Source organism: Telopea speciosissima, chromosome 3, assembly GCF_018873765.1.
Source record: "Telopea speciosissima isolate NSW1024214 ecotype Mountain lineage chromosome 3, Tspe_v1, whole genome shotgun sequence".
Lineage (NCBI taxonomy): Eukaryota > Viridiplantae > Streptophyta > Magnoliopsida > Proteales > Proteaceae > Telopea > Telopea speciosissima.
Window position 1 is genome coordinate 69254589 of NC_057918.1, and position 21465 is coordinate 69276053.

The window sequence follows — 21465 nt, forward strand, 5'->3', positions numbered from 1 at the left end:
GACAAGTGAGGACTTGTCACCATTGTGGTAAACCTGGTCACATTCAACGTTTTTGCTAGCAGCTTCATGGTAAACCATCTCAGTTTGCAAATTCAGCTAGTAGTGATCCGGTGGTTCTTTCTTCTTCCAAGTCTGAGGGTAAACAGTAACAATGTCTGATGAAGATTATGAGCGCCTTACTCAGTTTCAAAATTCCCAGTCATCTCAGTTCTCCACTGCTACCCTTGTTCAGCCAGGTAATGCAATTGCGTGTCTTTCATCTGCTTCTCGTCCCAGGATCATTGATTTAGGTGCTTCGGATCATATGACTGGGGTTTCAGGTATTTTTTTCTTTGTTTCGTGAGTCTTCTTCGAATGTTGTGTTAGCCGATGGGTCTTTAGCTAAAGTTCCAGGGTATAGGCATTGTGCATGCTACCCCTTCTTTGTCATTATCTTTTGTTTCCTATTTGCCCAAATTTTTGTCTGTTCGGAAATTCACCAAAACTTATAATTGTTCTGTCACTTTTTTCCCTGACCATTATGTGTTTCAAGATCTCAAGTTGAAGAAGACGATTGGTAGGGAGGCTGTGAATCTGGGGGATTGTATGTACTTGAAGACGCATCAGTTGTGGCATGTTCGAGTGTGGCGCTTCCCCCATCAAATTCATTAACGTTTGGGTCATCCTTCGCTGGAGAGTTTGAAGATTTTGGATAGTCAGTTTAGGTCATTGTCTAGTTTGAATTGTGAGTCTTGTCAGTTTGGGAAACTACACCGTGTCAATTACCCCCCTCGTGTCAATAAACGGGCTGCCCACCCTTTTTCTTTAGTTCATTCAGATGTGTGGGGTCCTTGTCCAATTATTTCTAAGTTGGGTTTTCGTTGCTTTGTTACCTTTGTAGATGACTATTCCAGAGTTACCTGGATTTATTTAATGAAAAATCGTTCTGCATTATTCTCCATTTTTTGTGCCTTTGTCCTTGAAATTCATAATCAATTTAATACTTCATAGAAAATTCTTCGTAGTGATAATGCTATAGAGTATTTTTCTGCTCCTTTCAATGACTTTATGATTCAGCATGGTATAATTCATCAGTCCTCTTGTGCGGATACACCTCAACAAAATGGTGTAGCCGAAAGAAAAACAGACATTTGATGGAAGTAACTCGATCTCTTTTGTTTGAGATGAAGGTGGCTAAAATTTTTTGGGCTGATGCCGTTCTGACTGCGTGTTATCTTATTAACCGTATGCCTTCTTCAGTTTTAAATGGTGGTATTCCATATTCTTTATTGTTTCCTTCTCACCCTTTGTTTGTGTTACCACCACGTGTTTTTCGGAGTGTTTGCATTATTCGGGATCATCGTCCTCATCGCTCTAAGTTGGATCCTAGAGCTCTTAAATGTCTTTTTGTTGGGTATTCTAAAACTCAAAAGAGATATCGTTGTTATTCTTTTGATCTAAATAAATACTTTGTTACAGCTGATGTTTCTTTCTTTCAGTCTACTCCTTTTGTTGAGTCTTCGTTGCCCGATTCAGCCTTAGATGATGATCTGCCCGTTTATGTTGTCGAGCATTCTTCTCCTTTGCAGGTTACATTGCCATCCGTGCCACCTCCTACAGAGCCACTTGTTGTGTTTAAACGCCGCTCACCACACGAGACGGCAACGCCCCGCATTACACCTTTTGAGATATATAGCACCTAGTTACCTGCTTCTACCTCGTCTTCTTTTCCTTCGGATCAACCAATAGGTACTTCCTCTTCTTCCAATACTCCTGTTATTTCTGATTTAGATGTACCTATTACGCATTGTAAGGGTGTTCGGCGTTGTACTGAGCATCCTATCTCTAACTTTGTGTCCTATTCTGGTTTGTCCTCTACTTTTGTTGCTTGCTTGTCTACTGTTGACCGTCATCCTATTCTTAAGTCTGTTACAAAGGCTTTGTCTAATCCCGGGTGGAGAGCTGCTATGACTGAGGAATTATCTGCGCTGGAGGAAAATCAGACATGGGACCTTGTTTCGTTACCCCCGGGTAAGTCTGCTATGGCTGTCGGTGGATATTTGTGGTGAAAGTCCACCCTGATGGTTCTGTGGCTCGTTTGAAGGCCTGTCATGTTGCTAAGGGATATGCCCAGGTATATGGGGTCGATTATCTGGATACTTTTTCTCCTGTTCGAAGCTTACATCTGTTCGCATTTTGATTTCTTTGGCTGCTACACATCATTGGCCTTTGTTTCAGTTAGATGTGAAAAATACATTTTTACATGGTGATCTCCATGAGGAGGTGTATATGGAGCAACCTCCTGGGTTTGTTGCTCAGGGGGGAGTCTAGGAAGGTATGTAGACTAAAGAAATCATTGTATGGATTGAAACAGTCGCCACGGGCATGGTTTGGTCGTTTTACTGATGTTGTATTGGAGTTTGGGCTGAAACGGTCTGAGAGTGATCATTCAATGTTTTTCCGGCATTCTGATGCAGGGAGGATGTTTTTGGTAGTTTATGTACATGATATTGTTATCACAATTGATGATTCTTCAGGTATTGAGAGTTCAAAGATACATTTGGGACAGCAGTTTCAGACTAAAGACTTGGGACAACTAAAATATTTTTTGGGTATTGAGGTAGCTCAATCACGGAAAGGGATGATTTCGCTCTCTCCGCGAAAGTATGTTCTTGACTTGTTGTCAGAGACAGGATTGCTGGGCTCTAAACCTCTGGACACTCCTATGGATCCTAATGTGAAACTTATGTCAGATGATGGTGATGTTCTTGATGATCTTGAGAAGTATTGGAAACTTGTGGGGAAACTCAACTATTTGACTGTAACTAGACCCGACATTCCTTTCCTGTCAGTGTGCTGAGTCAGTTTATGTCCGCTCCTCAGACATCTCATTGGGATGCAGTTATAAGGGTTTTACGTTTTATTAAGAAGGAACCGGGACGTGGTCTCCTATATTCTGATCCATGGTCATGGGAGGATTGATGGCTTTTCTGATGCTGACTGGGCAGGGTCTCCGATTGATCGAAGGTCTAATTCAGGTTATTGTGTGTTTGTTGAAGGAAACCTTGTGTCGTGGAAGAGCAAGAAACAGACCGTTGTAGCCCGGTCCAATGCAGAGTCAAAGTATCGGGCTATGGCACATGGCACTTGTGAGCTGATGTGGATTAAACAGTTGATGACGGAACTTGGGTTTGGAGATGATTCTCCAATGTTATTGTGGTGTGATAGTCAGGCTGCTATTCATATTTCTGAGAATCCTATGTTTCATGAGAGAACGAAACATATTGAGATCGACTGTCATTTTGTTCGTGAGAAGCTGCAACAAGGGGTTATTTCTCCTCGTCATGTTCGAACAGGGAAGCAACTTGCTGATTTGTTTACAAAATCTTTGGGAAGTGCGAGAATAAATTATATTTGTAGCAAGCTGGGCATGACTAACATCTATGCTCCAGCTTGAGGGGGAGTGTTAGATGTCGTTATATGTGAGGGGGAGGGAATCGTGAATTAGCAACTAGCGCTAATTCACGATTTCCCCTTTAAGGGTGTTTTTGTCCTTTCAGCTTGTACACTGTTTACCCTATTGAGTAAACTTATTAATATTAATGGAATTGGGGGAAGTCGACCAAAACGACTGCAACTCCAACTGTTGCAGCAATTTCGTCTCTCCTTCCTCTCTTCTCTTCTCTTCTTCCTTCTTTCTCTTTATTAATATTACAGTGGGTATGGACAGACAAGACAATGGCATGTACCCTCATTTGCCGCTGAGCCCCAATTTTGAATATGGTGGGTATGACCAGTATACCTCTTCATTCCCCACTGCATATGATGGTGGGTCATCTTTTGTAGAGAGCATCTTCTCATACCCCCTACCAAATCAACCCGGTCCACCAAGCAGCTATGGTGGGTCACATTTGCATCATCTTCCCAACCCAATGATCTATATCCTAGGTTGGGTTACCTAGAGTATGTTGACGCCTAAAGGGCTGATGGGTTGGACTTCGAGCGTTTCTTCAGGCATATCATGACCTGGCCAACATTTGTGATACAGTCAGGGGAACAGTTCCATTGGCGGCATCAATCTTCTAATGGTTTTGAGCCTCCCCAGAAGTATATGTGGTACCAACATAGGCGTAGGGTGTCAAAAGTTGTACTTATTAGATGTTCATGCTGATACTTTTTCACATTGGTATATTATTAAATGATTTTTCTTCATTCTTAATACACATTTCAATATCTTTTATTGAATGTTGTGTTTTCTAATACTAAATCATGTGTAAAATAGGTCATATAAGAGAAAGGATATAGTAGGCCACAGCGTATTGTAACAACCTAGAAGCCAAACTACCATTTTGTGTTTGTGTGTGCGTGTTTCCACTTTAATGGTTTAAAAATGCAAAATCATGCTTAAATAGGCTTGTCTTGAAGTTTCAGGGCAAAATTCAACTGTTTGACCACAAAAATGGGCATTTCATCTTTTTTTGCCAAAATGTGCAAAATTTTAACAGATTTCGAAATTCTGTGAAATATTTCAGTTTCAACCCTGGTCGAAACCGAAATTTTGAACCTTGTTGGAAATCTTCCAGAACTTGGAATCCCAACTCCTAAAGAAGCCTCATCATACATCAAGCTATTCAAATCCCCATGTCAGTGGGGCCACAGGAATGTAAAGTACTCTTCAACCCTTTTTAAGTTAAAATAGAGAGAATTTTATGCACTATTTATACATCATGGTGAGGACAATAGATGGTTTATCACCCAAACAAACCTAGTGAACCCATAAATGGCATGGTAACATTTTGGATCGCCACAGAAATTCCATCACAAGGGCAACCTCATAGTAAAGCATAATTTCGTTAAAAAATTATGTACGTTCCATTCACCTAACTCAAACAACAACTCAGCCTTATCCCAACTAAATAGGGCCGGCTACATGGATCCTTGCAAAGACAGAATAAAAATAATAATAAAAAAGAAAAGGGCACAACAACATCGATAACAACTTAGAAATATCCTATCTAAATGGGGTCTGCTACATGGATCCTTGTCATCCAATCAGCTCTATTCAATGTCATACTTGAGACAAGGCCTAAACTATGCACGTCTTTCCTCACTATTTCTCCTAGGGTCATTTTAGGCCTGCTCCTAGACTAAATCAAATCACACCTCCGTACTGGTGCATCCCAAGGCCTCCGTTGAACATGGCCATGCCACCTCAAATGACTTTCACGAAGCTTATCCTGTATTGGGGCAACTCCCAAATCATCTCTAATATGGTCACTCCTTACCATCTCAACATCCTCATCTCTGCGACACTTTTATCTATTTGATGCTTCTTAACTGCCCAACATTCTGCCCCATATATTACAGTCAGTCGTACGACTGTCCTATAGAATTTTCCTTTAAGCTTTAAAGGAATATGTCGATTACATAACACTCCGTACGCACCTCTCCACTTCATCCATCCCACTCTAATTCTCTGTGAAACATCATCCTCTGTGTCACCTTCTTTGTTTATGATTGACCCCAGATATCTAAAATAATCACTTAGAGGAATCTCCCTATCCTCAATATTGCCACCTCATTACCCGTTCCCGTGTGACTATAATTACACACCATAAACTCTGTCTTTGTTCTACTTATCTTAAAACCTTTTGATTCCAAGGTTGATCTCCACAGCTCCAATTTGGCGCTAATCCCTGCTTTTGTCTAATTACTTAACACTTTATTTATCCTTTTCATGTATGATAAAGCTTGACCATTTCATGAAATATACAATCCAAAAGAAGACACAACAAAATAAACTAAACCATAAGCTCATAAAAAGGAAAATACGTCCACACAACCTGCAAGTGTTTACCAATGGCAACAAATGGCTGCACGTCACCCCGCGTGCCAACAATAAGCATTACTATTTGAAGTGGTGGAACACACTGAAGGTCTGTTGGATCCAGAGATTCTTCGTCAACAGCTTCGTGATGAAAACTTTCAAGTACATCAGCATTCAGAGTTTCTACATCCACAGAAACTTCAAATTCTACAGTCCCATCATGGTTCACAGTAGCTACTCGGTTCAACAACTTGCGCTGCAAATTGTGACGGCATAGTAAGGAGCCAAATACATGGGAATCACAAGATAGTTTTAATGTTGAAGGACAGTGAGGTATCTAGATAACTGACAGAAAAATTTGAACAGAATGTAGAATCACCTAAGAAGAAATAACAACCACAAATAACAGAATCCTCAATTAATTAAACATTGACAAGAAACATAAGAAATAACTAATTAATAGATATGGAACATCATGAGCAATTCTGGTCAGCAAGTCTCTATAAGGGATTTGTCAAACAGAAAATACTGTTATAAGTTATAACAAGGAAATTAAATAGTCACATGCTGGATGGAGAATAGGCCCATTATAATTTATTTACATGGGTTAAAGCTAAACCAAACCAAAAGTTGTTATCTACCACCCAGCCGCCCACTAAGACATTCAGTAAGACAATCAAGGGGAAGGGGAGAAGATATAATAGAAAATAACCAACCCAAACCAACACAATTAAATAGGGAGAGAAAAGGAAAATGCAGACAGAAGAAAAGAAATAATACAAGAAAATTGGTAAATTGCTTGATAACCTAACTAACCAAACATGGAGCAAGTCAGGAACAACGGAACCTCAAATTTAAAAGCACCAAATGCTTGTGCCTCAGTGTGTGAATAAAAAAATAATACCATTTTTAAAGGGTATATAATCCTAGTTCATATTCTTCAGTTACTGTATTCGAATTTTCCCCAACAGATTAACAATCTGATCACGCCAGAACTGATTCGTTGCTGCCTGCAATTTCTGAGAAAAACTAACAGGTATGATAGACATAAATACCCAAACTGGGGTTTCCTAATGTAAAACTGTAATTGACTAATCAAAACAGTACCAAAATAGGACCTTTTCTCGGAGAATAAAATCCAGATTAGGAGAATAACTAGTAGCAACAAATCAGATGGTCAAATTAGAATAAAACTCAGGTGGAGTTCTGTTCTATGGGGGAAGAACCTTCGTTGAAAATCTCAGATCAATCTGATGGACAGATCTGAGATTACGAACCAGTCATTTCAGTCAAATCTCAAATAGGCTTATCAATCGGAAAACAGAATAGTGATCACCAATTGAATCTTATATATGATAGAATTATGCAGCAATAATCACCCAACAGAATAATCAAATTGAATCAGTACTAAGAATTGCAAAAATCCAGAATCTGCTACTAAAGGGCAGAATTGGAATAATAAAATTATCTCCAGATCAGTAGGTCTGATCGGCGAGAAAATTGAATCGAGTTCTTCCTTTAGGGTTTGGAATACCCAGTCAAAAGTTGGAAGGTAATCTAATGGTTGGATTGCTTAATCTCAAAAAACGTGTAGCATACGATCATCTAGTAGCAAGGATTTCTAATTGCAGGAAAATAGAAGAATACTTACTTGATAATTGATGAAGAAGATGATGGAATAATAAGAACAGCAGAAAATAATATCCAGGCTTCACACTACAAGGTGGTTCGATTGGATCAAACACCAACCTACCTTGATTGCACACAAGGGTTCCTTGATCAAACACAAGAGATCTTGATCAAACATGAAGAGGCAAGCAAAAGCTGCAATTTCTTTTCAAAATTCGTGTACAATGCTGACCTCCCCTACAAAATTATATAGAAGACTCAAAAACATACTCAAACACTAAAAAGGAAAGGCCTAACCCAACCCTTAACTAATAAGGGAACCTAAATTGATTAGGAAAGTGACTCAAAAGGGCTGGACTTATAGAATCCTAATCCAGCCTAACTAAAACACTTAATAACAAGAAACTAAGTCCTAATACAAGAAATCCCGTATGCACTCTTACTACCCATGTTTTAGGCCCATAAAAATGGCATGTTACATTAGAAACCCAGACCAAAGCACCAACATATATACAATCCAACCCTAGACTTATTCCTAAGCAAACAAGCCCCTTTTGGTGATGTATATGCATCATTTCCCATATGAACTTGACCTGAACTTCAATTCTAATCTCGCGACAGAGGACTTAAGAGCTGAGACTTGAGGGCTTGGGTCGCCTATACCAGAGGTATGCCCACCTCAAACCCTAGAAAGAAAAGGGAGACGATGAGGAAGATTGAACCTGATATAGAGGGGACTGTTGGTACATTAAGAAAAGGGTACCGTGGGTCATAGTTCGAAAACTCGTCCCGGTTGGCCATTTCGGCCAGACCAAAATTTCAGCGCCGAAACATTGTATTTTTTTATGAGTTTTGCTTGGCCATTTCGGGGTGCAAAAGGCCGAAATGAGCAAAATACCGGACCGAAATTTCGACAAAATAGTTCATTTTTTAAACCAAAATGAGCAAGATTCTGAAACAAAATGACCGAAACATTGTATTTTTGGGTTTCGACGTTTCATTTGATGTTTCGTCTCAGGGGGGGGTTCGAAATATCCGAAATTTTGCCATGTTTTTGAACTATGCTGTGGGTATGGGGTTAAAAAACTCACAGGGGGAACAGAAAGAATACAACTGTAAGATAATATAAAAGAAAGGAAACAAAAGAAACAGAAAAGGGAAAAAAGAAAGAAGAATAGTAGAATGGAATGTAAGAAAACAAAGAGAGGAAGAGAAAGAAAGCTGTAGCTGAGAAGGGATAAGAGGGAGGAGGAAGAGTTGACCAACCTGGTCACAAGCACAACTTCACCACCATGAAGAATCAACTCAAACTCAAATTTTCATTCCACTTCTCAATCATTGGTTTACAGTGTCTATAAAGAAATAAAAGACTCTTCTTGAACTAGGAAACTAACAACTCAAGCAAATCTCCTACATATATCCAACTCTATAATAAAGAATAAAATAAACTAAAAGTTAAATTACAGAATTAACCCCAAATAGTTAAATAAATCCCTACCAACACTTATTAGAGCAAAAGGTAGGTTTGGTTCTGGTCCGTTAGGTATGAGTTTCCAGAATTGGATATGCCAGTCCAGCCATGATATTGCTACTGCATCAAACCATCACTGCGATTCTGGTTTTCATGCTAAATTTCTAAACCGTAGCCTTTGGTGATTTGGATTCCCCGCCACCTACAAACCATGTGTAAAGGTTTCAAGTCTTTTGACAACCCATCCTACAGTGCCTTAATGTAGCTCTAGATAGGAGATGAATCCTACTAGAGGCCAAACAACAGGATCTAAAAAGGGGCTGCTGATTCGAATGGACAGAATTGGGTAATTTAGGGCAGAATTAGGGTTAGGTTTATGGGAATGGAGCTAAATCTTATATGGTTTTAATAGGCAGGTCTAGGAGAAGCTAATGGTATAGGTTTGATGAAGTTTTAATTAGAAAATTAAAATTCAGAATTTTAGGGTTAGGGTTTCGGGTTTTAGAATTTAGGTTGAAATTAGGGTTTAGAGTAAGAATCTGGACCAGACCTTTAGGTCGAGCTCTTCAAGGCTAGGGAAGAGCATTAGGCCAAGGTTGGGTGAAGTTTTGATGGTTGGATATGGCTGAATGGAAATTTTAGGGTTTTGGGTTAGGGTTTAATGGAACTCGAACAAAAATAAAGGGGATCGATTGGGGAAGGGATTAGAGGATTAGGAGAAGAAACTAGATATCCAATCTATAGCAGAATCCACTGGCAGCAGCTTGAATATAGAGAAGGATGGAACCACCTTCAATGGAGATCTTCCCAGCCGTCACGGTGTAAGGAGTCGTAGGAGATCCACCTACCCTTCTTCCTTGATGGAACCACAAGGCAAACACTCTCAAGGAGCAGCAGCAGCAACAAAGGCAACAAACGAAATTTTTAAACTCATAAGCGTGTGGGGTGGGGGGGGGGGGGGCCTCCCACGATTTGAACTTTATAATAAAAGGACATAGGCCAAAACCTATTACAAACTAATCTCATCCCTCACTTAAATAGTGGAGGGGAGGGACCTATTTAAAACACTTAAAATTTAAAAGGTCAAAAGACCTACCCCTAATAACTTAAAACACAAAACACTTAAATTGAACCAATTTGAACTAGTTCAATTAAAAAACATAAAAATAAACTAAGTATTGGGCTAATCCCGTATGCAACCTATGTACTCCTAGTTTAGGCCTATTAAAGTGACCTATTACCTAGAAAACCCTTGGGATCAAAGGTCCAACATATATATATCCCAACCCTAGACTTATTTCTAAAGAAATAAGCCCATTTCGATGATGAATCTGCATCAACTCTCCCCAGCTTGAAAAAAATTCGTCCTCGAATTTTGCAGTGAGGAGGGCGAAACAATATATGAGTAGCAACTTTAACCATTCCCAAACATTCTGGTGATGCAAGAACAATAGGGATAAAGTCTTCAAGGCATGGAGCTTTCTCTTCAAAGAACCATAGTGGCATAACAAACTCTATGTGTTCGACCGCTGAATCGACCGTGAATGCCCTACCCATAGAGTAGTCAGTGTTAATAACCTTCTTAGACACAAGCTCCACCTCTTCAAAGACAGCATTTTGAATGCCAATGTCTTCCTGTGGGATGTTATCAACCACCTCTTCATCTTCTACTGTATCAACCTTTTCTACGTTGGTTTCTTCGACATAGACCACCTCAGTAGGATCGTCTACATGTTGATTTTCCATCTTTGAAACTATAGGGGTGATCTCTTTCTTTTCATCACAATTCACTGTCACTTCAGCTTTATCTATTTCCTTTGGTAATGGAAATTTGTATTCAGCCGCTGATTTAACACTTGTGATATCAGATTTCCCCCACTCTTCAACTTGTAAATTGAATCCCATTGATGGAGGCTTCAAGTTGTCTTCAAATTTGAAGGCCTTTTGTCGAAGGGAATTTAAGTTACCTTGTTGTAGAGCTCGGGTTGCCCGTGGTAAATATTTTCTACTCAGGTCTTCCTTCATCTCTGCCCAATTAATAAGAGCTTTGCCTTCATACTAAAGATCCCTCTCAGTAGTTCTCCACCACTCAAGGGCTGGCCCCACTAGATTAGTACGGGCTAACCTCATCTTCCTAGGCTCAGATAGATCATACTAATCAAAATAGTCATCTAATGCAATTAACCAATCACAAAATACCTGGGGACCTGATCTGCCATCAAAGTCTCCCAACTCATACGCCTCTGGAGGTCTATGGCATTTCCTATAGTCTCTGTGATCTCTGGAGTGATCTCTATGATCTCTGGACTGATCTCTGTGATCTCTGGAGTGATGTTTGTGAACTCTGGATTGATCTCTGAGATCTCTGGAATGATCTCTGTGATCTCTGGAGTGATCTCTGTGAACTCTGAGTCCATCTCTGTGATCTCTGTAACCATCTCTATGATTCCCATCTCTGTCAGGGAGCCTCTGTACCACCGAATTGGGCTGGTACCTGTCTTCATCTATGGGTACGTTGCTGTCTCTGCCAAAGGTGACTCTCTGTTCTTCCAATTGTTGCAATCTAGCCATGATTGCATCAGTTGCAACCCTTTGGTCACCAACAAGTTTCTAAAACAATTCCAACATAGCAGCCATAGGATCTGCTGGTGGATTCAATACTTGATTACCATGCTGATCCATGGCTCTAATACCACTTAATGTAGCTCTAGATAGGAGATGGATCCTACTAGAGGCCAAACAACAGGATCTAAAACGGGCTGCTGATTCGAATGGACAAAATTGGGTAATTTAGGGCAGAATTAGGGTTAGGTTTATGAGAATGGAGCTAATGGTACAGGTTTGATAAAGTTTTAATTAGAAAATAAAAATTCTGAATTTTAGGGTTGGGGTTTCAGGTTTCTGGTTTTAGAATTTAGAATTTAGGTTGAAAATAGGGTTTAGAGTGAGAATCTGGACCAACGCTTTAGGTCGAGTTCTCAAAGGGTAGGGAAGAGCATTCGGTCAAAGTTGGGTGAAGTTTTGATGGTTGGATATGGCTGAATGGAAATTTTAGGGTTTTGGGGTTAGGGTTTAAAGGAACTCGAACAAAAATAAAGGGGATCGATTAGGGAAGGGATTAGAGGATTAGGAGAAGAAACTTGATATCCAATCTGTAGCAGAATCCACTGGCAGCAGCTTGAATATAGAGAAGGATGGAACCACCTTCAATGGAGATCCTCCCAGCTGTCACGACATAAGGAGTTGTAGGAGATCCACCTACCTTTCTTCCTTGATAGAACCACAAGGCAAACACTCTCAAGGAGCAGCAGCAGCAACAAAGGCAGCAAACGAAATTTTTAAACTCATAACTTTTTTTTTTTGGGGGGGGGGCCTCCCACAATTTGAACTTATAATAAAAGGCCATAGGCCAAAACCTAATATAAACTAAAATCTTCCCTCACTTAACTCGTGGAGGGGAAGGACCTAATTAAAACATTTAAAATTTAAAAGGTCAAAAGACCTATCTACCCCTAATAACTTAAACACAAGACAGTTAATTAATTCACTTAAATTGAACCAATTAGATGCAACCAATTTGAACCGGTTCAAATTAAAAAACATAAAAATAAACTAAGTATTAGGCTAATCCCGTATGCAACCTATGTACCCCTAGTTTTGGTCCAATAAAGTGGCCTATTACTTAGAAAACCCTTGGGATCAAAGGCCCAACATATATATATATATATATATCAATAAAGTGGCCTATTACTTAGAAAACCCTTGGGATCAAAGGCCCAACATATATATATATATATATATCCCAACCCTAGACTTATTTCTATATATATATATATATATATATATATATATATATATATATATATATATATATATCCCAACCCTAGACTTATTTCTATAGAAATAAGCCCATTTTAATGATGAATCTGCATCACGCCTTCTCTTAACCGTATGACCAGTCCATCACGCAACCACAACCAACAGCCAAACCACTCTCACCCTATATTTGCATACCATCCAAATGGTTCATTTTCTTGCAGTTTTCAGTAGACTTTTAGTGGTATCCAGCAACATAGGGAACCCTTTCTTAATAATACCATAGCTAGTTACCTACATCATTTATAACAGTTTTTGCTTCATATATGAGATAGACTAAAATTTACAAAAATCTAGTCCTCCTAATAGGTCTCTAACTATAAAACGATTATGGTTGAGACAATTAAGAAACCATAATTCAATCAATCAATCAATTACTAAATCCTTATCTAAATTGTCCGCATTTGGCTACACAAATCCTATTCCATAATTGCGTTGTACCTATGGCTCTACGGCCATAACTTCTGTTGAAGGCCTAAAGTTTCAGCAAATAACACCTCATTGACAGTCATATACAAACCCTAAACCATAATTGCCATCATTTATTGGACAGGAAAAATCCATCTAGAGTAACATTGAAAACATTCAGGATAGAACATACCTTCTTCTCGGCTGATATTTTGTCATCAAATATTCTTTTCACCTCTTCACCAAGGATATTAGGTTTTTTACGCCTCTCAGTTTTTGATCGTTCCAACTTGACATGACTTGGAATTATATCTAATTTGTCAGCATTAAATGTTTCCCCGGGCAAAGTGTTCGCTCTAGCCAAGCTCCTCTCAACAGTCCCTGGGAAAGACATTCAGAAACAGCATGGATCACGGACTCATATTGATAGTAAGTTATCTACAAGCTATTTATTCAACCATGCTCAAAAAGCAACTTTTCAGTGTCATATTACTTGTATTCATCCAACCATGAGTGATGAGTCTATGACCAATAAAATCACATGCAAAAAAGAAACCATCATTTCATACCTTGCAAAATATGCAGAAATATACTGGCAATACTGGAGCAGGAGGTTTTAAAACATTTTTTTTTTTTTGTTACAACAAAAAAAAAATGTCCGCGGACAGAAATAGCTTTGGTGTAATGCATAGGAACTTGTTTATGCCTTTTTTAGCAAAAAAACTGCCCAAAAAACAGAAAATTTTCAAAGTAAGCTGTTGCCATTGTTTTTTCATGTCATTTAACGCATTTAAGAGAAAAAGCCAAGGGAAAGAATCGTTAAACACTCAAAGTTTGGGAAGAGATAAGGATTAAAGTATCGGTATCGCGTATCATATCGGCGGGGTGATTTTAAGAAAAGTATCGTATTGTATTGGAGATCTGCTAAAGATACGCATGGAAATACACTTTTAGAGCAAAAAACAGTATCAATAAGCAATATATAACATGTATCATGCACAAACACTAAAATGGAGAACAAAGTATAACGAGACTAGTGCATAAAATTGAAATTGTTATAAAAGATGAGGTGTCCTACATGTAGTAATAGCCTATTGCCATGAAGAGTGTCAGGGTGGTTCAAACTCATATCTGGAAGAGTCTTCAGGAATGCGACTAGGATGATGTTGTGCACTTGTGCCCCATGATGAACAGTTTTCGTACCTAAATATTTGTACTTATAGCAAAAAAAGGGTTTACAAACCATGATTTAACCAAAAAAATTCAAATTCTATGAAAACCTACTTATCTGAGAACTTCTGCTTCAATCTCTGATTTCAGCCACTTGAATGATCGAAAGAAGTGTTTGTTTTGGTTGAAGCTGAGTCATATTTGATGCTTGAATGTAAACTTCAAGTTCAAAATTTTTTGGGAAAAAAAAAGCGGTTGAGAGCAAGGATTTGGAGTCCCGGATGGGTATTTCCGCCTTCAAAATTCATGAGTTCTGGAATGTGCACATGAGGGATTTAGTGGCTCGAGCCGTATCGCAAAGTACCGACCGTATTGCATCGTATCGAGCCGTATCGGCCAATACGTACCGCCGATAGTTTATTTTTTTTCCCAAACCCTTTAAATCAACGTATTGGTAAGTATCAATAGATATCACATTGTATCGAACCGTATTGGCTAATACAGTGCGATACTTATTGATACATAAAAAGGGCGTACCCAGTGCACGAGCACGAGGCTCCCACCACTGCAAAGTCTCGGGAAGGTCATATGTACGCAGCTTCCGCAGAGAGGCTGTTTCCAGACTCAAACCCGTGACCACTGGGTCACAATGTAGCAACCTTAACCGTTGCACCAAGGTCCACCCTCACTTATTGATACAAAATATTAACATATCGCACCGTATCATATCAATGCGGTGCGATACTTTAAACCACGGCAAGGTTGTGCTCAAGAGCTCACAAGAAGAACCGTAAAATGCTCGCACCGTATCTCTCAAGAGCTTGCAAGAAGAACCATAAAATCCTCTCTCTCTCTCTCTCGCAAGAAGAGCTCACAAACACTTCTTTTGAATTTCCTGCAAAAGCCTTTGCAGACCTCCCTTTCTTTAAGTCATTTTTGCAATTAATGTAGGGGAATTCAGCTCCAATTAACTGAGATAGTTCCAGCTTGATGTGCTTTCATTTGGCATTAAAAAAAAATTGGAACCAAGACACACCTACCAGTCCACCCCTATCCACCCCTTGAACTGTGTTTTCTTGGAGTTTCGCTTTTCGTTCCTCAATTTTTCATGTTAGCTATGCATATGTTCCCCTAGTGTGAGACATTTTTTTGTACGTTTGTAGTTGTAAACATGGTTCGAAATTTTGGCAAAATATTTAGTTTTTGATGGGCCTCAAAATGAAATGACATGAGAAATACAAAAAGCAAAATATCTTGTTAAAATGAGTGAAACAAAATTATCAAAATGTCACATTCCTTCATACAAAATCTTAAATTTTGAGTCGAAATTGTCAAAATGAGGGAAATGCATCAAAACTGCTTGAAAGCTTCAAATTTCTTCAAAAACTTACAAATCATTGAGGATTCAAACCTCTCCAAGCTCATCTAACTCTAATGTAGACCAGTCCACAAGAGGATTGCAAAATTCAGGTCCAGCAACAGTAAATACTTCGATCGATTCTCATATTTGCAATAAATTTTCGAACAATAAAATAAAAAACAAGAAATCGAAGGAGGGAAAAAGAAGATAGAGTAGTCTCTCTCAGACTCGAGTCTCTCACCCACGGCCTCTAACTGTATTTTGGACTCGCACCAATGGCATCTCACCATACTCTATCATAGAGCAAAGCACAAAGCTATGTTTTTATTCTCAATATAATAATTAATCAAATTCATGTACAAGGCTGTAGTCCCTTACAAACTTGTAGAAGACTCAAAAATAGACTCAAATACTAAAATGAAAAGGCCTAAGACAATCATTAACTAATAAAGATAAAATAAACTGACTAGGAAACTAAAATAATGAAATAAACTAACACAAACAGGACTCTAACTAAACTAATGAAGTAAATCCCATTTTTCTACTTTCTGCCCATATTTTAGGCCCATTAGAGTGGCTCATTACAAAGAAAACCCATGGGATCTGTTAGAAGTCGTTAAATAAGGGGGAGGGGAAAATGTGATTAGTGCCCGGTACTAATCTCGATTTCCCCACTTTAGGGGCTGTTTTGTCTTTTTCCTTTCTTCTTGCTGTTATGTACCTTAATTCTATTTATATTGAATGAAGTGGGCAGTCACAACCTTGGGACTCCCAAGTTACAGCTCTCTCTCTTCTCCTCTCTTCTCCTCTCTTCTCTTTTCTTCTTCTTCTTTTTCCTTTTATTATTTACATGGTATCAGAGATCGATCCTTAAACACCAAATCGAGTTTGATATCCTTACATCCAGCGCAACCTCTTTTCCTCTTTGGTTGCTACTGATTTACATCACAGGTCGTGGCTATGCTTAGAGGGGGATTTCACCCCCTGGTTTGCTGGTTTTTGGTTCAACTGCAATGAAGACCTGATTGATCAATTAAATTTGATGATCAAACAATTTTTTGGGGGGATCGATTCAAGGGGGATGTCCCATTGATCGATCGGTTCTGTTTTGGAGATTGAAGATCAATTTTTTGCTACAATCGATCACAGTTTTGCACCCTGTCAGGATTTTTTGGAATTGATTTTTTGGAGAGTACTGCTGGTGGTGCTGTATGGAAGGTAGCACTATTTTGTAAGGTATGCTTCTGTTTGGGTTCTCATCGGTTTCCCTTAGTTAGGGTTTTCAAGTCGATACTGTAAGGGTTTTGGGAGATCAATTTTTTTATTTTTTTTGAGACTTGATTGTTGATCAGCTTTGTGGATTGCTTGTTGATTTCTTTGTTTTCATGGCTGAGACAAAGAAAAAGGTGGCTGAGATTGTATCCTCATCCTCTCATCAGATCACAAAGAAGAAACATACGGGGCTGCCAATTTTCAACAATGGAAGAAAATCGTGCATTTAGTTTTTGACTGGTCGTGAACAAGAGGATCATCTCACCAAGATGAAGACTATTGATGATACTACATGGAACATTGCTGATGCCCGAATTCTCGGGCAGCTTCTGAATTTAATGGATAATTCTATTGTTGATCTTGTTACCCACATAGACACTGTGAAGGAGTTGTGGGAATATTTGAATGTTCTCAATTCTGGGCAGAACAATCTTTCTTGTATCTACGAGTTGTCACAGGAGTTCTATCGGGTTGATAACATAGTTCGAGAACTCGCGAGTTTCTTGGTTTCTCAACCGAGACTAGATGGAATACGATATTAAAAGTACAAGATCTCGGCGAGATCTCGGATCTCGGGTTGACCCATAAAATGACCCATCTACCAGTTTATTTACTTACCTAACTCGACATATCTCGGCGAGATCTCGGGTTGAGCCATAAAATGACCCATCTACCAGTTTATTTACTTACAATCACAGGCTCAGGATGATGACATGAGTATGAACACCATGCTTGCAAGTTTCGGAAGCATGAGTATAGATCCTACTAGTGAGCGACAGTCGTGGCATTCATCTCAGCCTCATCATGACTATGATTATGGCCAGGAGAGCACCGGTTCCGAATATAGTGGCTATGGTCAGTTTGGGCAGTCAACACATGAGTTTGACAATCAAAGCACTGGGTCTGGTTTTGGGCCCATATTCCCAGTCCCAAACTAGCCATACCCATAAATCCCTCAATATGACAGTAGCAGTGGATCTCACGCCTCAAACCAACCGCCTCCGCCTCTTCTATACCCTAGGATAGGGGAGTTGGAATATGTTGATGACAACACTTATATGAGTGTTGTGGCAAACTATGTGCAAAACTACAGCAACACTATGACATGGGAATTCTATGTGGATATGGTTGGAACTGAATACATTAACATATCACATTTTATGTAACATTTGTTTAATGATTGATGTATTGTACACTTTAACATTTCTAATGCTTATTTAAGTTGTTTTACATTAATTGAATGTTTTGATTGCTTTCTATTACTAAACTATGTGTAGAGTAGGATATTTTAGTACATCGTCGCCTACCAACCTATGGTCCGAAGTGAAACTCATATTTGGACTTTGTTTTTGCAAAATTTGATTGTGCCATTGTGTTTAAATGGCCTAAAATAAACTGAATACCAAGTTTTAGACCCAAACTAGGTCTAAAACCCACCGAGTTGAGGCTTCGAGTCAGGAAAAAAAAAATGCACCAACTCGGCAAGATCTCGACTCGACTCGGTTTTTCCAAGGGTCGAGTTGGTACCGAGTTCCGAGTTCTCGAACCATGGCTGATAGGAAGGGTCGCCCTCTGACTCAGTACTTTGCTGATTTTAAGAGGATGTACAAAGAATTAAATTCTCTACTTCCTATTAGTAGTGATGTGCAGAAGATGTAAAGCAGCGAGAATTCAAGGTTTTGGGAGATCCCATTTGAGACTTGCTTGTTCATCAGCTTTGTGGATTGCTTGCTGATTTCAATGTTTTCATGGTTGAGACAAAGAAAAAGGTGGCTGAGGTTGTATCCTCATCCTCTCATCAGATCACAGAGAAGAAACTTATCGGGGCTGCGCAATTTTCAACAATGGAAGAAAATTGTGTGATGCAGGTCCAAGCACTAGGAAGAAGAAGAAGCCATGATATGGCTGCTGTTTTGTTTCTTTCGTTGGAGCCTTTTTCTTTCCCACACTTAGTTTTATTTCAAGTACTTAGCTATTAAGGGCAAATATGTCTTTTGCCCTTTTAATTGTTTAAGTGGTGTTTTTTTAAACTTGTTAGTCTCCCCTCCACGATTTCTATTGATGGCTGGAGGATTTGCTTTGTATTAGGAATCAGTCTTAGGCTCTTTTTCCTAAGCTGAATTAGGAGTTTGATTTGTATTAGGAATCAGTTTAAGCTCTACTCCTAAACTGAATTGATGTAAGGCCTTTGGCCATATTATTATAAATAAAGCTCAATGTAGGAGGCTCCCCCACAGTTCAATATTCAAAATTTCTGCTTCTTAGCTTTGCTGCTATTGCTGCTCTCTAAGTGCTTGCATCCTTGTGGATCTCAAGGTGGATAGGGTAGGTGGACTTCTGGGACTCCTTGCATCGTGAAGATCAGGAGGTTTCTCTCAATTGTCAAGCTGCTGCCTTTGGAGTTTCTTCAAACCAGTAAGTTTGATTTTAAATTTCTGCATACACCTTCTTCCTCTCATCCTCCAACCCAAACCTCCATAATCTGCCCAGCCTTCCCCTCACTCGACCTAATCTATAACCCCATCTATCCACTAGACTTTAACTTCCATTACACCTGCAACTGCTACCTTCGCAGCCATCATCCCACCATCAGATCTGTCCCAAACTTCCAGCATACATCCCCCACACTCCCCCCTACACTCGATCCCACTTTCAGCCCAATCAGACCATCTTAAGCCCTAGAGTTAACCTCAAACCTGAAACCAAAACCTTAACTCTAACCCTAAAACTGCAGAACTTCTAAACCTATCCAAACCCTACTTTCTTTATACCATTTTAATCCCCTAAACCTGCATATTAAAACCCTATATAAACCATACCTGAATTCCTAAACCTAACCCTAATTTCACCCTAAACAGTCCACATCTGTAACAGTTACAGAACTCTGATTTCACTTGGTTCCTATTAGGCATTGTCTATATAGGACTACATTATTGTGCATTTGGTTTTGACTGGTCGTGAACAACAGGATCATCTCACCAAGATGAAGACAGCTAATGATACTACATGGGACACTGTTAATGCCCGAATTCTCGGGCAGCTTCTGAATTCAATGGATAATTCTATTGATCTTGTTTGAATGTTCTCTATTCTGGGCAGAACAATTTTTCTTGAATCTACGAGTTGTCACAGGAGTTCTATCGGGTTGATCGGAAGGGTCGCCCTCTGACTCAGTACTTTGCTGATTTTAAGAGGCTGTACGAAGAATTAAATTCTCTACGTCCTATTAGTAGTGATGTGCAGAAGATGCAGCAACAGCGAGAAGCTGAGAGCAGCTCCCAATTATGGGTTTCTTGGGTGGTCTTGGACTAATATGATTCTATTCGTTCACAAATTCTTGGCAGCAACAAGGTTGCCTCTCTTGCCGATACTTTTTCCCGAGTCCTCCGGGTATCTCGGGAGAGTTCTCATGATCCTACACCAGCGGACAGCTCAGCCCTTGTTTCTCAGAACAACAATCATGGTAATGCTACATTGTGGTAAACCAGGACAACCTACTGGTAACTCCACCTCTTCCGATAGTTCGGGACCCGTCCGCACATGCCAACATTGTGATAAACCAGGACATATCCAGCATTTTTGTTGGAAACCTCATGGCAAGCCTCCTCAGAAGCAGTTTGCTAATTCAGCAGCAAGTAATGAATCTTCCCCTCAAACTGTCCAACCTGAAAGTAAGATGGTTATGATGACTGATGAAGAATTTGCACGGCATAATCATTTTCATACTTCTTGGCCTACTCAGCCGTCCACTGCTACTTTTGTCCAGACACGTAATGTCACTGCATGGCTCTCCACTTCTCGTCCTTGGATCATTGATTCAAGTGCTTCGGATCACATGTTTGGTGTTTCAAGTATTTTTTCCTCTTTTGGGGAATCTTCTTCCAGTGTCACTTTGGCCAATGGCTCTTTCGCAAAGGTCAACGGCACTGGAACTTCATCCTACTTCTTTGTTGTTATCCTATGTCCTTCATTTACCACAATTTCCTTTTAACCTCTTATCTGTAAGCAAACTTACCCGTGCCTATAATTGTACCATAACCTTTTATCCGGGTTCTTGTGTTTTGCAAGACCTTACGACGAAGAAGATGATTGGTAGGGGTCGTGAATCAAGGGGTAATGTAAGACTAGAACCTGGGTAGGTCTAATCCCAGGCAGGATCTCATAGAAAACCCTCCAATAAATAAAAAATCAAATGAGGGAACCAAGAGAAGAATGGGAGCTAAAATCATATGAGGGAACCAAGAGAACAATGGGAACTAAAATCATATGAGGGAATTAAAAGAAAAGAACAATAGGAACTCAAATGAGAGAACAATTTCTTGGTTTAAATAACAAATAAAAACCCACAAATTTGTAACCTGTTGAAGCAGCAATCAAGAATAAATAATCTCCTGAATAAAAAGAAGCCGCAACAATCAAACCAGTGGTGTTGAATGACTCTTGGATCTCAAAACCTTGACGCAAAGTTGTGTT

The 21465-nt window shown here is 39.4% G+C and overlaps 1 protein-coding gene across 1 annotated transcript in view; it reads right to left on the reverse strand.

Annotated features, from left to right (window-relative positions):
• The window catches only part of LOC122655473 (sterol 3-beta-glucosyltransferase UGT80A2-like), a 32321-nt gene that overhangs the window by 9015 nt on the left and 1841 nt on the right, over positions 1-21465 (reverse strand). Inside the window, exons 2-3 of the mRNA XM_043849666.1 lie at positions 13384-13571; positions 5823-6062 (exon numbers count right to left, since the gene is read on the reverse strand). Of these exons, the coding sequence (XP_043705601.1) occupies positions 5823-6062; positions 13384-13571 (428 nt within the window). The remainder of the gene's footprint in view (positions 1-5822; positions 6063-13383; positions 13572-21465) is intronic.